The 18,748-nt window shown below is 38.7% G+C and overlaps 1 protein-coding gene across 4 annotated transcripts in view; it reads left to right on the top strand.

Annotated features, from left to right (window-relative positions):
* Positions 1–1,569: 1,569 nt before the first annotated feature.
* ETV1 (ETS variant transcription factor 1) overlaps positions 1,570–18,748 on the top strand; it is a 67,158-nt gene continuing 49,979 nt past the window's right edge. For 2 of the 4 annotated variants that reach the window (XM_056336909.1, XM_056336911.1), the window contains exons 1-5: positions 1,570–1,760; positions 2,314–2,447; positions 3,255–3,342; positions 5,129–5,176; positions 15,076–15,129. In XM_056336909.1, the coding sequence (XP_056192884.1) occupies positions 2,403–2,447; positions 3,255–3,342; positions 5,129–5,176; positions 15,076–15,129 (235 nt within the window). In that variant the 5' untranslated portion in view covers positions 1,570–1,760; positions 2,314–2,402. Of the gene's footprint in view, positions 1,761–1,927; positions 2,122–2,313; positions 2,448–3,254; positions 3,343–5,128; positions 5,177–5,230; positions 5,710–15,075; positions 15,130–18,748 lie in introns of those variants that run through there. The other 2 variants (XM_056336910.1, XM_056336912.1) reach the window with 2 other exon arrangements.

Genomic DNA, 18,748 nt, shown 5'->3' on the forward strand with positions numbered 1-18,748 from the left:
AAAAGTGGCTTACAGGAGCAGCAACTCCAAGACTTGGCCAAGAACACAATAAAATGATTATAGGTTTATACAACATTTAGAATGTCATTACTTTCATGTAATTCCAGGTGTGCTTCTGCGGAAACAGAAGCAGCAAGAAAACAGAAAACATACTGCTGGTGGTGGATGCTTTTGCTGAACAAGGCAGTATGGGAAGGACAGAAGCTGTGGGAATGTGGTGCTTTGCTCTTCCTTGGCTGGACAGGACAAGTGGCAAGTGAGTACGAATAGTGAGATCAGAAGCCGGGGGGAATCACATCAGAAAGTAATATGCTCCAGAATAGACCGCAGTGAAAAAATTGCAATTTTCAGAACAGAGTAGTACAGAAGATTTAACCTGAATATTGTTAATATCACTGCAGGCTATTTATGCAAAAGCAAGTTTCTTTAGTTGCCTTTACACCCTCAGCTATAAAACAAGCCCTCAGAAGGGGCTGAGGGCAAAGCTGGACTCGCTAGCTTGGGGCTCTGCCTGTTAATTGCAGGACTACATCATAGCATAAAGATCTGAAACTTCATGGCTCGCAGCAAGCCAGCATCGTGAATACCTAAATATACCACCTGATTCCTGTGATACCTGGAATTCAGTGCTCAAAGAGAGGACAAATATAGCTGTTATGAAACCACACAATCTGCTTTGGTGCATTTCGGCAGTTCAGAGAGGGAAGAATTTTTGGACACAGCCCTCCAACAGCCACTCTGTACAGAGAAAAGAAAGCTCACTTTCTTTGAGAAGTCCTCAGAAATCCTGAGATTGATAGGTCCTGGCACCACTGCAGCAAAAAAAACCCAACAAAACAACAAACCAAAACCAACAAAAACCCAACACCCTAGATCCGGTGCCTGGATGCTGCCAAATTCTGTCCACAAAACCTAGAAATTATGTCATCCTAGTAGAAATAACAATTGCTTTCTATGATTCAGCTAAGAAAAAAAAACCCAACAAAAAACACACAAAAGAAAACAACAACAACAACAAAATCCAACCCCAAACAAACAAACGGAAGAAACCAACCCCAAATCCCCAGAGCTCCGGGATGCCACCAGCTCCTGACCGGGCAGCGCCAAGCGGCCGCCGCCGCGCTCCCCTCTCCCGGGCCGGGCTCCCGCGGCGCTGTGCGGGGCCGGCTCCGCCGCCGGAACGGGCGCGGGGGTGGGGTTTTTTGTTGTTGTTGTTGGGGTGGGTGTTTGGTTTTTTGTTTGTTTATTGTGGGTTTTTTTCTTTTCGGAGTCAGGGAGGCTAAACTTTTTTTATTATTATTTTTTGAAACCAGTTCTGTGCAGGGAGGGGGTCGCCGTGCCAGCCGGGGGGCGCAGGGAACCCGGTGTGCCTGCGGCAGGATGCCGGGATGCGCGTGGCGGCACCGAGTCGCGATTTCCCCCCGCCCCCGGCCCCCGGCGGGGGAGCCCAGGGGAGGCCGGGGGCTCGCCCCCCGCGTTGGCGGCGGGGCCGGGCGGGGGGCGGCGGGGCCGGGGCCGGGGCCGAGGCCGGGGCGGGCGGGCGCGCGGCGATCCGGCGGGGGGCGCGGGGAGCCAATGGGCGACGGGGATCCGCCGGCGCGGCTCGGGGGCCCCTGGAGGAGGAGGAGAGGAAAAACCACGGGATTGAGCTCTGTCAGTGGCGCTCGCCGCTTCCAAGGGGGAAGTGCTGGGGAATAATTAATGTTTTTATTAAATTTGGAGGGAATTTTTTGCAGCCGATCGCCGCGCGTGGCCTTCAGGTGGGTCTTCCCCGCAACTTTGTCCGCCGCCCCGCAGGATTGCGCGGTGGTGGGCTGCCAGAGCGACCCTGGGGGAGAAGGTGGCGGGGTGCGTGTGCGGGGCGTGCGGGGGGGCGCGCGCGCGTGTGTGTGCGTGCGTGTGCGCGGCCGCGGGTGGCGGGCGCCGCCGCCGGGAGGTGCGCGGCCAGCCCCGCCGATCGCCATTACGAGTTGAGCACACGTTAGCGAGAGCGGGGCTGCCGCTTGCGCGGATCGCCCGGGGGTACGGCGGGGAGTGTAAATAAACCCTGCCTCTCCCCGGCTCGGCGGCTGCTCGAAGTGCCTTTGCGCCGTGTTTTCCTGGCAGAAGCGTGTAACCCAGGTGAAGGCAGAGAAGGAAGGGTTGTTTTTATGAATGGGACTCTGAGGTTAATTAGCTATGCACATTCAAGCAGTTCATTCATCGGGTTTTTTTTGGGGGGGGGGGGTGTTTTTTGGGTTTTTTGGTGGTTTTTTTTTTGTTTTTGGTGGGGTTTTTTTTTCAATCTAAAAGCCATCTTGTATTCCCCTCTAGGCTGATTGAAGTCCAGATCCCGAGGAAATCTCCAGATCAAATGCCCAGTAAATAAAACACTGAGCTAAGACTTCTGGAAGAGCTGCAGAATGGATGGATTTTATGACCAGCAAGTGCCTTACATGGTCACCAATGTGAGTGATCAGTTCAAAGTTGGTGTTTATAAACTTGACTCCGACTTATTTCTGTGGGGGAGTTTTGCAGACAGATTATCTGCTTTGTTACCACTGTAGGGGCGACTCTTCAGCTGGGAGCTTTGCCTGTGAGATGAGCCTGTCTTCTTAGTTATTTCAATAAAGCGTCATGTTCTTTTAAAGACAGTTTTGGGGATGATTAAAAAATCATGCAAATGATTAGCGGATGAGAGAGGCAAGAGCAGCAGCAGCTGCATTCAAAGTTTCTGGCAGCGTTTGCCTCCACTCTCAGAAGAATGAAGTTGAGGCAAATGTTAACATTTGCCCCCCCTCCTTTTCGCCCCCCCCCCTTTTTTTTTTTTCTTTCAGGACTTTGCAAACAATGTTATAAGTAACACAGGGAAACAGAGCAGTCTGTTATAATCTCGTATCTGAGTTCTCCTGCATAGCTTATGCAGAGGGGATTTATGTGCTGTTGTGTAGGTTTGTGTACTTTAGCTGCTAAAAATACATGGTTGGTATTGTGTTGCTGCTGCTTGAACACATTATGTATGTATCTGTACAAATAGATGTCTACATAGATAGATAGAAATGTGTTTCATTTAGACACAGGAATTTTTTGGAGGGTGTTAGGTGCTCAGCAGTATCTTTTGCTAGAAATTGGAGGCTGCAAGACAATCATTTCCCTGCTTGAAAATGTAAAGGATTCTTGGTTAAATGAAAAAAAAAAGGGCCAACAAACCAACAATCAAACAAAAAATCAAACCACCTAAGATTTCTGAAGTAACTGATCTTTCCTGTTTATAGAATCCGCGTGGGAGAAACTGTAATGAGAGACCGACAAATGTCAGGAAAAGAAAATTCATTAACAGAGACCTGGCTCATGATTCAGAAGGTGAGGGCTTGTCCAGTGGCTGTCCCCCGTCGGTGTGTCTCTGTCCCGTGTCCGTGTCGTCCCCCCCCCCCCCCCTTTTCTTTCTTAGACCGCTTTATTTTGGAGGTAAATATATCTAAATCAATCTGAATAAACCAGGCAAGAAAATTGCATTTACTACTGTGATTGCAAACTGGCAAACATAATAAATGATAAAGTTAATATTCTTTCCTTGACTTACCCTGTTGTATTTTAGGTACTGCTGCACGTGCCACATGGATGTCATGCACTGAAGCCAAGCCTTTGCAGCATCTGACACTAGTTATGGCACCTGGCTTTTTCACCTTAAGGCCTCTTGAGATTCAGGGCTTTCCTCATTCCTCCCATCTTTTAACATCCTTTTCACTGGTGTGCATTCACCAGTGTTAGCAGGAGCGAGAATGCTGGTGTGGACGTTGTTGGTTTTCACTCTAGCTTTACTGTAGTGCTGTTAGTCAGGCTCCTGGTGTCTGGCAGCCCGTTTCTATTGCTGTGTAACACTGGTAGGGTTAAAAATCCTGGGAAATTCGTTTAAGGGAGTCTAGAGTGGGCAAAGTTTTAGGTGGCCAAAGATCTGTAACTTGGTCCCATCAGTAGACACTCACATGGTTGTAGCTTGAGAACTGTAGTTGAACAATAGCTGTTAACACATCTTTAGGTTACATGGCCGGTATAGATGCTATGCCTACACCCCTGCGAGTACAAAGACGTACAGGAAGGTATATAGGGACCTACAGTTTACCCCTATATACACCTTCCTAGGTTGAGGACACATGGATACACTTTTCAAAATCTCTACTTACTTGTTTGGAAAAGTTTATTTTAGGGTAGATTGAAAAGAAAACAACTTGCTGATTTTAAGTTAAATGATTTACCAATGTGAACATGAGGTATCAGTCCACAGAATAAATGAGTAGCCTCTGTCATTTAAGTGTATGTAAATAGTTATCTGACAGCATTCATAAAGGAGGAAGTCTCTCTCAAAATACAGTAAATTAAAAATAAACCATTTATCTTTTGAAATATCCTACCTAGTAAACAGAATTTTCTTAACTGAGTTTCTGAGCTTTGCAAGTAAGCTGAATGCTGCTCTGGTTTACACCCATTATGAGCAATTGATTTCAGTGAATTGCAAAAAAATACAAGCTGCTGCAAAACTCTGTCCATGGAGAAGGTGGTTTCACTTTAAGTACAGTGAGTACAACATAGAGGAAACAGTGGTGATTCTCTTGTCATACAAAGTAAAACATAAAGGGAAGTACAGAAGATTTCCCATTTCTATTTGCTGTTGCAGCAGCTCAGGTGTTTGGTTCAGAATTTTTATATGATAGTTATGACACTGTGAATAAAAATACTCAGTCATTGCTCCGGCGGGACTCCTGTTGAAGTCTGAGAGAGCTTTTTCTGGGGCAGACACTGCAGGAGGAGGCCCAAATTGTATAAGGAAAAATAATTCACCTTCTAAGAAAGGTTATAATTTTTAACTTTCTATGTATTACTGAATAAGCCTTTTATACTACAAAGTTTGGTTGAGATTCTGGTTATTATTTTAAGGGTTGATAAAACAATTCAGTATGTACTTCTTGATTAGTAGGTGTAGAAAAATCAGGAACTGCAACCCGAAAATACCTGCGTGGTCTATATGTTTGACTGCCAAAATAGAATTCATATACATTGTTCTTCAGGAAAAATGTGTTTTCAAACATATTTTAATCTTACAAGGGATTAAAGGTATGAGCCTTTTATCCATGTCTTCATCTTTTTGCAGAACTCTTTCAAGATCTGAGCCAATTACAGGAGACATGGCTTGCAGAAGGTAAGGGAAAAAACTGCTTGTAAAAAGAGGAAAAAAACTCTGGAGGGGGAGAAACAAAACAAACAAAAAAAAAAGTCCTGAACTTGCTGTCTTAATGTTCAGCCCAATTAATTGAGCTCTAAAAGAGCCACCTCATGTGTCATGCATACATTAGAGCCTCTGATGAGTTTGTCTTTGGGGACTCTGGGGCTGCTCTACCCAGTGTCATCACAAATTACCAGGAGAAATTGCTTCCAGCTCACAATCACATCTGCTTTTGGCAAGAACTAATGCACCAAGACTTCAAGTTCTAAGCCTCGGTTCAGATTTTAATTGCAATTGATCAGGTTTATATTATTGTACCTCGAGAGACTACATACAGCCAGAACTGGGCTTGCTGTTTCCTTTAGAGCAGCACATATAATTATTTGGTGTTCTGGTGGAGTACTTTTCTGATGGCAGAAATTAGTTTCTCTGGGTTCATCGGGACGGGATGCTTCAAGATTTAAGTGCAAGTGTCTTCTTTCCACCTTGTTCACAGCACAGAACATTAGGTGTGTATGGAATACTTAAAAAGTACTATTTCTTTTTTTATTTTTCTTCTATTTAATTTTTTCCCTCCAGAAACCTTTAAATATTTTGCATGTTATTTTTGTCTTTGTATTTGTAGTTGTGAGACTGTGTAAGGGGTGATTGGAAAACTGACATCAGTCTGTTCTACACCGGCTTGTGCTTTTAACTATTTCAAATAATCTTGCAGAGGACATTGTACTGAAGAGAGAAGGTTTAAGAACAATAATGTAGAAATCTGAATTTAGAGTAGCTGTTGAGAGAATCATTTAACAATAGCAAAAAATGAGCTGCTGCATTAAGAGAACTTTTAACAAAATGCAAGGTAGCTTTCTGCTTGTTGAAGTGTATTTGTTTTCTTCAGCTATGTTTTCTGATATTTTTTCCTTTGATATTTATAATAGTGTTTATTTTAAGCATAAAGAATTTTATGTATTGTCTGTTCTTAGTGTTTCTGGTTCAAATTTTTATGTAAACTGCATCTGAAATAAACATGATTTTGATGCAAGTTAACATAATCTCTCCAAATTTATCCTGATATAAATGAATCTGAGTATTCACATATGTTTAATTTTTATCATATACTGGTCTGTGAACAGCTGTTCATATACTAGGTATTCTGTTTTTTTGGGAAGGAGGGATGTTGGAGTGAAATGCTTGCTGTTGGTTTTCATAGAAAGAGAAATATGCTGATGATTACTTGCCTACATAGTGATTCTGTTTGAACAGCTTTATATGTAGTTAGGCAAGTTCTTAACCTTTAAGTAAGTTGTTGGGTATTGTTTATTTTGCTGATGTTTTTATTCTCCTAGCATTATTTTTAGCATGTAGTTATTCTATATATAATCAAAAAGTTCTCTTTAAATTAATGGAACAGAGGATATATTTTTATGAATTAATATGATTCTTTCCTAGTCACTGAAAACAGGATGTTCTGTACTGAGATCATTTTTGTAGTATAATGATCAGATACAATTGTAATTGTCTTCCTGTGGTAATTTGCCTAAGGAACTCCTTATTTTGTGTTATCTCATTCATTCTGACAAGCCAGAAATATGTTAAAATGCTACTATTTCTTGGCGGAGAGGAGAAATTTTAGTTTGATTTTTCACTGGCATGGGTGTTTTTATTTCTGAAAATGATTAAATTTCTTTGATCATAAGTCAGAAAAATAGAGGTAGATTCATAATGCATGTGCAGATAGTAATGAAAGTTTGAAAAATAATTTAAAACTGATTTAATAATTTCTGTAGGTACATAGATTACTGTAATGGCAATTTTTATTCTGGAAGCACTGCTTATTTTAGAATGAATTGTTTGACAGCCTTTTTTTCTCTGTAGTGGAGTCTATTTCACTGACTAAATTTGGATAGGTTTTGAGAGAGAAAGGTGTCTAGTCCAGTGTCAGCTAGGTTGAGGAGCCTTTGTAAAAGCAGATAGCATCATCTGGTAAGTATTTAAAAATGAAAAAAACAGAAGTTGCCTTTTCATCTAGCAGAGGATAGTAAAGCTAAATAATGTTATAATTATATTTTCCCACAGCATATTACAACTAAATATTTACAGGTGTTTCAGTGTTCTAGAAATACTTTAAGAAATCTATGTGTTTCAGGCCATGCCATCGTTTTAGGTGTTCCATAAAACACAAACTTTGCACAGCTTTTCTAAAGGCTAAACTAAAGTTGAAATAAAAAGTCAATATGAGAAACCAAAATATTAAGCTATTAACTTTATCCCATATTTTTATTAAAAAAACCAACAAAACCAACAACAAACAACTAAACCCACTTTTGGTAGTCTTTGTAATATATTAGTATTTGAGGATATTATAGCTCTGCTCAAATGTCTACAGGGATGAGATTAGCCAGGAAACAGATTTTGAAATCAGACTTGTTTACCCATTGCTAGATGTGTCCATTTATGTTCTTCTGGACCTTCATAGGCTAGAAGTCTGCCAATTTGGCAGCGTCAGTAATGTTTACATATTTCTTTTCATAATGCTCTGGAGCCAGGGAAATGACCATGAAATTTTAAAACATCTTGACCCTTTTTAAGAAAAGCAGTGGCAGCTGACCAGGTTTCTCCCACGAGTTCAGATCCCCACTGGGGAGTAACCAGGTCAAAAATCTACTTATTAGTTAGGAGAAGAAAGTGAGTTGCATTTTATGACACACAAAAAAATGCTTGTGGGTTTCTTTTTGTTTGCTTTTCCTGAAGCTATCCTTACTACATCACGTATTTTAGCCTGGAGATTTTTACAGTTAGTGTCACCTGTGAGAAGTTGGTGGTAAACAAGTAAACAGAAAATAAATGTGTTCTTTTCCACCAAAAATGGTAGGAGGTTCACATGTATTAAAGAATTAATCCAAAATGTAAACAGTTCAGTAACCTCTTTAATATTTTATTGCTCCATAATTAACAAGCTGAATACGACTTACAGAAAACTTACAGATGTGTTCCACTAGCTGCATACTAGATTTTTATGGAAATTAGTTTTTCTTCTTACTCTGTTTAACATGAAATATGTAAGAACATCTAAATGATTTTGATATAAAACTTACTTTGAATAAGATTCCCTCTGGCAGTTGTTACGCTGGACAGAATATAGATTGTAACAGTTTCCTGATGCCAGAAACTTGAAAGTGGGGGGAGCCTTTAATAATTGTTTCAACCTTCAAACTTGAAAGGAAAATAGTTAAAATTACCTATTGCTAATGAAGGCAAATATTATTCGGATACTATCTTTTGTTTTATATTTAAATAACTTGATGGCAACATTTTGTCATGATAATATTATAAAATGACTATTGATTCCGTATATTTGGAATCAGATAGGTTTTGGCAGATTGCAATTGTTCAGTGACTTGATAAAAATAGTTCAAATATTAATCTAATGCTAGCTTATCATGGTAGCTGTTACTTCTTGTTCTGAAATAAAATGGACAGATAGAAAAAATTCTTAGTGAGTGAATGTCTCCTTTCCATGGTGAAAGCATTTGGTTTTGGGGTATAATGGATTTACAACAAATCAGTTTTTTATTTAAACTTACCCTTTCAGCGGCTAGTTTCTCCTGCAGCTTGTTAAAGGTATGTAAAAGGCATCCCAGGCAAAGACAAATAATGAATTTGTGCACTGGATCTGCTTCTTAAAGCAATAGATAGTACGCTTCTCAGATGTTAATAAACTGAAAAATAAAAATGTTTTTGGGTGACTTGAAAAAACACAAAAAGATTACGTGAACAATAAGTGGTTTGAAATAATAGCTACAGGTAACAGGTTCATGCCTCTAGTGCAGTTTAGCTAAACAATGGATGGGCTACTACAAGCTACCGGTATTTAAATGGCAGTTCTTGTTATCACAAAGTTACTCCTCCGAAGTAATACCCGAATTTGGAGTGAACTTTAGGAAATAAGTTTCTGTCCTGTTCTCCTACTGTGAAGGATACAGCAGTGTTATGATGTCTAAGCTGGTGTTGACTTCTAGTTTTTTCATTAATTGAAGAGGTATGAAAATAAGTAGTTTATAGTTCTTAAAGTTTTTTTTTTTAAATAAAAGTACTAGATCTTCAAATATTAGCCTAGTTAGAGTGGCTTCGTTTAAATCAGTGAAGGTGTGTAGCATCTTACTCTGGCTGACTAGCTTTCTTCTGCCAAAAAGTTATAAAATCTATCCAGTGTAAGGTAAATGCTATGTAGCCTTATGCGAGAACTATCCACGTTTTTATAGGAGCAAAAATAATGAAGAGATGGTAATTTACACCTCCGTGGCTGAGAGCTATCTGATGGGGCAGACACTCAAAAGCAGTGAAAAGATTTTCATTTTGGAATCTGTAATACAAAAAAAAAAATCCATTTTTTAGTATCATTATTCTAGTGACCTAACACATTTGGCTTTCAAATACTTGTAACTCTTGATGTTAAATATATGTGCACAAAAAAAGGAGAAAAGTTAATTAGGTAAAAAGGTGTGTGTGTGTGTGTGCATTCTTTTAAAAAGAAACCCAAAAGAAATAAAACCACCAGAAATGCACAAGTCTGAAAGTCTCTGTAGTAACAAACTTTTTAACGTTCCTTTTTGCTGGAGTAGTAAATGCCTTTTATCAAAACAATAATTTCCAAAGGTATAGTGAGTTTGCGATCCATGAAAGATGCAGCAAAATGTTAAATGCGGATATTCCTTTTAAGCTAACTTTTTTCTCATTTTTAATGTAGCAGCAAATGAAGAGCAGATTCTGCAAACCCATCTTCATATTCCTAGGGATTATTCACATAAGGAAGAATTTTGTAATCTGGAGCTAGTTTTGAACTGCATTTGAGTTTATTAGTCAGAGCATCTCACGTTATGTAAAAAGGGGTTTGGATTGTTTTGACAGCAAATCCAGTGCTTATGGGAAATAATATTTTTTACCATCTTGAAATTTGTCACTGTTCTGCCTTCTGAATTCTCCTTTGTTAGAAACAGTTGTTCCCGTAGGAAAAAAACAACCAACAACCACCACCCTCACACACACCCTCACCGCTGCCCACCCCCCCCCCCCCCCCCCCCCCCCAGCCCCTGCTCTTTCAGGGATACTTCCAATTTACACAATCTTTCAGATACTCAGAAGTGACAATGAATCAAAGAAAACTCAATAGAGTCATTACTGTTGAGGCCTGAAGTCTTATTTAGCTGAAGCCAAAATACTGCTGTTCTTATATAATTTCCTGCCAATTTCTTTTGCCGCTTTGAATAAATGATTGATATTTTAAAACAAATTGCTCTTAGCTCTAAAAGTGAAGTGTGAGGTCAGAGAACACAGTACCGCAGGAAGTGTTCTGCTGCCCAAAATAAAGTTTTTAAGTGAGCGAGGCGGTTTGCAGCTTCTTGTTTTTCTGGAAAGTTTCCGTTTTTTAACAGGAACACCTTTCCCTGGCGTGCAGCTGAGCTTTTGGAAGCTGTTTGTGATTGGGAGAAGGAAGAGTTAAATTTAAGCCCTTTATAGTTCGCTTAACTTGTCATTTATTAAATAACGTTCCTCGGCAGGTCTGTGCTGCATCTTGAGACAAAGCAGTGAAATCAGTGTGTTTATGCCTAAAGTTCAAGTTTACTTTGCTGTAGCTTTCTGGAAGGGTGTGACATGAAAAGCTTGTGGTTGGGGCCACATGGTTCATGCTGGACTGTGTTTTTGTGAATGGAGGCAGAACTCCAGTTCTGACTGCTTGTCTTGAGGAATTGCTTCGGAGATCAGCTGTCTCATTCACTGGCAGAAAGAATGACTCATACATCTTCTGCCTTGTTTGGCTCCAGGTCATTGTTACAGTGGATAGAGCTGGTTTTAATTAAATATTAACTCCTTTTGTTCTGGATACTTGCTAGCGGGGACTTTTTATTTTTGTTTACTTGCAATGAAAGCCAGCTAACAGGCCCTAGTTCTAAACCTTTTTTTGTTTGTTTTCTCAAATTGCTTTCCATTTTCAAATGAGCCGTCAGTTCAGTTTTTCCAAAGGCTTTTTAAAGCTCTAAAAACTACAAACAAGTTTTAAGTATTTTTGTGCTGTGAATGTTTGCTTTTGGAAAACTGGTTTTAACTCAGTAGGTAGTGAAACTGTAAAATCTAAACAGATAACGTCCTCAAGATCATCATTAACATTTCTGTACACTTCCCAAATCCTCTTGAGACGTTATAGCTATCAGAAGAAAAAGAAAACTTTTGGTAATAATCTAGGCTGAGCCTGGATAGTTTATGCTGCAGATGTTGTCTGCTTCAGGAGTCTGAGACTTGATGGCTCTGAATGTGAAATGAACTAATGTAGCTGCTTCTGCTATTAGCAGTAAAAGCCACGTGCTTAATATCCTTCAAAACCTTTTATTAGTCTTTTGGAATATACTTGCCTTCTCAAACCCCCATAATTAAGTAGCTGAGGGAAATATTCTCATTCAGTTAGATGATCATTTCGGATATCTTTTTCAATTTTCCTCTGAATGGCAAAATGGAAAAAAAAAGTTTTGGTGATTTATGCATTGTGTCTTGTGTTGAGTATGTTAACCGAAGACCAGTGAAGATTTTATGGCAGCCTTATTGAACTGCAGTATTTGTGAGTAAAAGAAGAAAGGAAATGAATGGCATACATAAATGTGCAGACAGTTGCAGCGCTGCAAGTTAAATCTTCCTTTCAGACATTCAGGTTGAATTGTCCTTACCTGTCTGTTTAATTTCCAGTGAAGTCTGCCTGTACTTATCCAAACTCAAGGTACAAAAGCCCTCTTCCCTTTGAGTAACAGAATGATGTATTCCAGCAGTTTGCCCTCTTGTAGCAAGGTGCTGGTGCAAGACGTGTATTTATTGGGCCTGATGGTGGTTGCTTGCATTTCTGCAGTATGATCATGAGCGAGTTTCAGTTCTGCTAGTTTAAAAATAATAACAGATTAAGTGAAGGAATAGTTGAAGTTCTCATTTCCAACAGTTAACAGGCCCTTTTAATTTCTTTGTATAGACTTGTGGGCTCGTTTCTAAGGTACTGCTGCTGCTAAAATTAGATTCCAGTAGGAAATACATGTTCCTGGGTTGAACACTTTGGATGTTGTTATTTGTTTTGTTTATATTTGGCAGGGTTTTAAACACTTCTTAACTTGCTGTATTTCTTTTCCTACAGAGGCTTTAAGGCTATGTTACTGTTGTATTTAAAATACATTTTGACAGTGTAGTCTCCATCTATTTCTAGAGTACTGATAAAGTGATGCGCTTTGATCTCTATTAAATATGCCTTCATCAATTTGGGGCATCTATGAATTAAGTATATTTTTCTTATTTGCTCCAGACCAAATCAGGGGTAATGACAATCTCTCTAAAGTAATATATTGGTTTTCCATGACAGTTCAACCAGATGTATTTTATTTTTTCTTACTTTTTGGGTGGGGAAAAAAAGGACCTTATTTGTTCTGGAGTAAGTCAAGTTAGGCGGATAAAACCTGAATAAAGCACCGGTGAAGCAGTCTGGTGCACAGAGTATGCTTTAGAAAGTTATGTAAGATTGCTGTCCCGGTTCTGCAATCACTAAATGTAGCCTCCTGATTTCAACAGGAGGGTTTTTGTTTTCTTTAAGACTTTTTTAGATATCCTGGATTCACAAATTAACATATATATATATACGCATATATATGTAAAACACACGCATGTATGTGTATAAAAAAATTAGGCGTACTAGCTTTCTTGCTGCATTTGAAAAGGATAGCTGGCTTAAGAAAATGCGTGGGATGGGAATTCTGTAAACAAGAAATTACTTGATACAATTCCTTTAACTGAATGTACTCACAAACCCTTCAAAAACAATTGGAAATGTAAGAAATCCTTAGAAACTGATCTTTTAAGTAGGAGACCTTGATTTCATGGTCAGATTCTTCTGTGACAGTCAAACATTTGGCATTTTTGTAAGGAAGGTGCCGAACATTTGCATGCAGTGAATTGCCTGAAATGTCAGAAATTGTGGAGCGTTAGTGTCTGGCCTTAGGCTGTCCCTGTGTTAATTTTTGGTAAAAGTTCTGTGGTTTCTCTGGAGGAAAGAGAAATGTAATCCATGAAAAATATTGGGAATATTTGGGTCGGTAAAATACATGTTTTATACAGCTTCAAACTTCGAGGAGCTAACATGTCCTCAGAGGTACTGGTTTCTCCTAAAAAGGATAGGTTACTGTATTGTGTTGTTTTCTTTTTTGAATTAAAAACCCCAAACAACAAAGCAACAGTAGCTGTGCTTTTTTCCAGGGTAATCCTAATTACACTTTTTGTATTTATCTTACACTTCTTTTCAAATCTGGGTTTGCAGATTTCCTAAGGTCATTTGTTCTTAAAGGGTATTTGCTGCAGTTAAGACATTAGGACTTTAAACGTTTATTTTAAAACTGAGAGCAAATAATTTTTCAGTATAATGAGCCTGATTCTGAACTCTTTACCCAGGAAAAAAACTCCCAGTTAAGTCATTAGAAATATTTCCTGAGTTAAGGAGTGGAGGTCTGGTCCATGAAGAGTACTATAGTGCACATTCAAAAAAATTGTGAGTAATTATAATTAAATATGTATTTTTCATTCAAACAAATTCTGTTAAACTAGTAGCAGTTCACATATATCAGGGGGAATATACGCTTCCTAAACTAAAAAGTGTTCTGAGAGCATTAAAGTTACATTTTATCATTTAGCGTATTTTATTTAATGGTTTGATAGTCATGGTTTTGATAAAAGATTATATAACCAGTATTTACCTCTCAAATCTTATTGGGTAACCAGATCATGGCAGATGTTAACTTTTAATTAAGATCATATGAATTACTTGCTTGTCTTTAGACAAGAACTGTGTAAATTATAGTATTTTCAAACAGATAATTTTATGCAGCTTTGCTGTGATGATTCTTGTTAGTGTATGTTGAGGAAAAGATGACAAAGTTCAGAAACAATAAGCTGGATCTCTCTTGGGATGTCGAGTCATGCTCCGAGGATGCCGCTTCTCAGTGTCATGTTCTGCAGTTGTTCGAATGTATTCACCTATAATGTATATTCAGTGGTATTTCAGCTTAAATGGTTTACAGAGTTTAGAACACAGTATGAGAGATGGCTAATGTCTTAGACACATAATGAAAAGGAACTGTGGTACCACAGACGCAAAATTATGTATCAGCAGACCGTGAAATGATTGTATTTTATAGCTCAGATTTGTGATAAAAGTTTCCTAAAAGCACAGATGATCTTACGCAAGGTGAATGGATGTTAATAATGATTCTTGCTTTAAGTAAATAACTTTTTTTGATGCCTGAAATGTTGTCGTTGAACCAGGAATTCTGTGGTTTGGTAAAACTGTTCTTTTTGAGTATTTAAAATAATAACAAAAAAAAACCCCTACTGTGTTGGCTGACTGCCATGAGAAATTGGAATCACTTTAAGTAAGATGAAGGTGTGGTAGTTTGGGGTTAAAGATGTGTAAATGTTAAACACTTTATGTAGACTTCATGTGTACCTATTTTGAAACTGACAAGTTTTTACCAGTGGCATGGTAGGTCCGGGCCCTGATGCAGGCAGTGAGGCAGGGCCAGGGCCAGTGCCAGCCTTCACGGCCTCCCACCCCTGTCACTGCGCCGGGGCTGCTCTGGACTCGCAGTGTACCGCACAGCTTCACCCCAGGGTTCATCTGATAGTAAAATGGCATGCTTGCCTAATTTTCATGCTCAACAATGAGAAAAAAAAAATTGTTAGTTCTAATCTTGGCTGCGTTTCAAATTAAGCACAAGAGTCTTTATTTATGCTTTAATGGCTTCTTTTAATTCTTTCCTTGTTTTTGTTTTTTGTTTGTTTTTTTTTTGTTTTTGTTTTCCTTTCTTCAGCTCAGGTACCTGACAATGACGAGCAGTTTGTGCCAGACTATCAGGCTGAAAGTTGTAAGTATAGTATGAATCATCACTTTGTTAAAAATTAGTATATTTATATTTGAGTTTTCATATTTGTGATTTATTGTGTCATCTGCAGTCATGTGATAGCTCCTTTTGCTGGTCGGTGACATCAGAATGATGAATAGATAAATCAAGTGGCATTTTGACATGCAGCTAAAAAGAAGGTTTTTTGGTCTGAAGGTACCACCTTTAGCAGTTGGCCCTCTCCTGTAGTTCCCACCTGCCAGCCCCAAGGGAAGCAAGGAGAGACGCAGATTGTGGAGATGGGGGTGTGTTTCTCTGTCCATAGAGTGAGGAGTGGAATGTGTTGAGGCAGGACAAGATCAGATGCTGTGTGATACTCTGATACGCTGAGCAGAAATAGGGCTGCTCAGTATGTTTTTGTGTATAAATAAATTCACCACATAATCAATCCAATACAGTCACTGCTGAAGCATTTTTAAGTTGTCTTAGCATGTGGCACTTTGTTGCTCTAACAAAATTTCCCTTTGAATTAATGGGAGGAAGCAGGAGTTACGTTAAGCTGGATGCTTTGCATTGTTTGGTTTGCTACTTTACTTAGTATGTGCCCCAATTTACTTTTTTTTAGCCTGTGCTCCTCAAATCTTGCCTTTACTTGCTGAAGTGCTGCTGTTCTGTTAAGCACTGATTCCCCTTCGCTGTACCTGCTGTTCTGTGATTTTGGGTGGTTGCAAGGGCCTAATAAAGAAATGGCATGAGAAACTTTATCTGCCAAAGTCACGGGATTCTTGGAGCTTCTTTATGCATCTTTCTTCCTCATGGCAAAGCTTCTCTTTGTCATCGAAGGTCTCTTCTAAACAGTGTCTGCTGATTGCAGCAGAGCGCTTGGTAGCTTTTGCGTTTTGCTAAATAACTTAAGTAATTTATCCTATCAGAGTGAATTTCTGCAGTTCACTAAACCAGATAGCTGTTGAATACAGCATTCATGTAGTGAAATGTTAGGATTAAAATTAGAAAGATTCAAAAGAATTGCATTAGAGTAGTCTTTAACCCCACAACCAAATTCAGACTTGTTTTCTTATAAATCTTTTAGAGGATTTTTTCCCAGTTATTTAGAAACTGTTTTAAGAAGAATTTGAGCATATTCGTAACAACATTTTGTAGGGAAAGAAAAGAAAAAAAAGATGATTTTTTGTCCCCTGTAGTCTTGATAGTATACCTGCACAGCAACAATTTATTTTTGTTTTTCTCTAGAAGTTCTTGTACATATACTAACCAGCAGTCATGGTCACTTTCAAACTTCGAAAGTTGGCTTTTGTAACAGTTGGGGTTTTTTTTTTCCCACCTCTGGCTTCAAAGACTTCTTTTTTTTTTTTTTAAATGAAACTATATTATGAAAGCCAGAACAGTCTGTAAGTTGAAAATCAGTTATGTTATCCTACATATGAAGCTGTGTCCAAATATAGTCATGTATGCATACATCCTTTGTGTAAGAGTACAAAGTTCAGTTAGGGCTTCTATTAACCCGCAATTATCGTTACACAACAAGTCAATGATTCCTGGAAAATAATTTGTGAACAGTGAATGAAAAGCCTCATTGAAGCTGGTCACTGCTTTTGGTGATAAAGAAATTCTCCTAATATGGCTATTTTATTAATGCTGTTGTATTTCAAAGTTCCTTAGCCACAGCTTACACATTACTATCAAAGGAACATTTATTTCTTCATTTCAGTTGGTTTCTTTATCTTAAGTAAAGGTCAGGAGAGCTTCCTGGAGTGTTATTCTGGCAAAGGTTGTGGAGTTTCAGACATATACTTGGATATAATGTATGTTGCTGTGGGCTCTGCAAAACAGGAACGGAGATCAACATAACCAAAGCCATGGGGAAATTACTGCTGCAGAAGTAGCACAGTTGTGACTGTTATCTCTGGGATCCAAACCTGCCTCCAAACGCTATTATAATGACTATATAATCTATAAGTACTTGCCCTGTTACTGGCAGCAGCCTGGCAGGAACACTTGGCGCTTTTTTTAAATTTTTTTATTTTAAAAAATGTTTATTGTTTTGAAACATGGGAGAGGATGGGCAAGCTTTCGTAGGTTCAGTCTTTAGTACACTTAACTGAGCCATAAGCAGTGAAGGACAGAAGTGTATGCCAGTGAAGGGGGTCACAGTCGCTTTAGTTCACAGGCAACCAAACTGTTGTTTGCTGCACAGATTCAGTTTATGGAGCCGTGTGTAGGTAAGGGGGTGTGTGTGTGTATTGTGCAGAGTTCGTGAAGAAAACAAATGCTCCACTGAAACAGTTATAGTCTGCAGTCCAGGTACAAAAATTAGTGAGGTTTTATTTCTAGTGTCATTGATAGAGAAATGGGCTTTAAACCTGAGGTAAGTTTGTGGTCATAAATGGAAATTTTTAGCACTGAAAGAACTTGTAAGAAACTTTGGTAACAGTAGCAGTGCTGGAAAGCTGTGGTAAAAACTTTCTTGCCTAGAAATCACCAAGTTAGTTAACTCTTGAAGCAAAGATAGGGAACATAGTAGAGGAATTGATACTGCCAAGATCATGTGCTGTGTCCTAGTGCTGAGCAGGATTAAATGCCCCTTAAAGTGCCATGGGTTTTGCGTTTCTTTTCTGTAATAATGATTTTAACTAGTGAAACTGCACTGGTATTAGTAACTAAGGGAAACATTTAGTTTAGATTAGATACATAGTCCACTTTATCCACTTTGGGGATTTAACTTCAGAGCTAGTGTGGAAGCCATGAATATTTCAATTATGAGTTGCTATTAAACTTCACTCAGTTTTCAAAAAGCAAACATAATACATATATTTATAGTTCAGGTGTGGGCTTTAGATATACGAGTGAGATCAACAGCTAGCATGACTTCATGTGATATTATTGACGTTACTAGAACTGTGCATATTTCTACTAGCTAAGGATCCAGCATAAGCTTTGCCTTAATGTTTTAAGCTTCAGTTTACCTGTTCAAAGTGGAATTTATTTTGTTATTCCATTATGTCTTCTTGAAAGTGGTTCTTCCTGCCATAATAATCTTAGAAATGTCTGCATTTCCAATCCTTTCTTTTTTTTTCACAGCGTCCAAAGCCCCATCTTGCCCATCTTGTATTACCTTTTTATTAAGTATTTTTTTAACTTCGAATACTTATCACAAAGAACCTTTTTGTAGTTTAGCTCAGTGTGAGCGGAATGAAGAGTAGATAACAGCTAGCCTGTTCGGATGAAATTTGAAAAACAAATCGCAGTTTAGTTTCTTGTAACCTTTTGCTTTCTGCAGTGCCTGAACTTTTTGAGTTCTAAGGGAGAAAAACATGTTTCAGAAAGACTTTTGGGTGTTTTTTTCGGCTTGCAATTACAGTGGAGAAATACCACAACTGCATATTAAATAATGTAGTTTTCTTACTCTTTCATTTCCATTCTCATTAGAAAAAAATCCACAAAAAGAGGGAGGAAATCACTTTTACAGGCATTTGCTTCGAAATTCTGTGTTAGGCAGATTGATTTTGCCCCATTCTGAATCTGCTTCTACACTTCAGCTGACCTGTTTGCGATATATTCAAGTGACTTCCTAAAGACTCTTCTGTTAGTAATTACATGAAAAATCGTGTAAGGCAAAACCACA

Source organism: Falco biarmicus, chromosome 4, assembly GCF_023638135.1.
Source record: "Falco biarmicus isolate bFalBia1 chromosome 4, bFalBia1.pri, whole genome shotgun sequence".
NCBI classification, from domain to species: domain Eukaryota; kingdom Metazoa; phylum Chordata; class Aves; order Falconiformes; family Falconidae; genus Falco; species Falco biarmicus.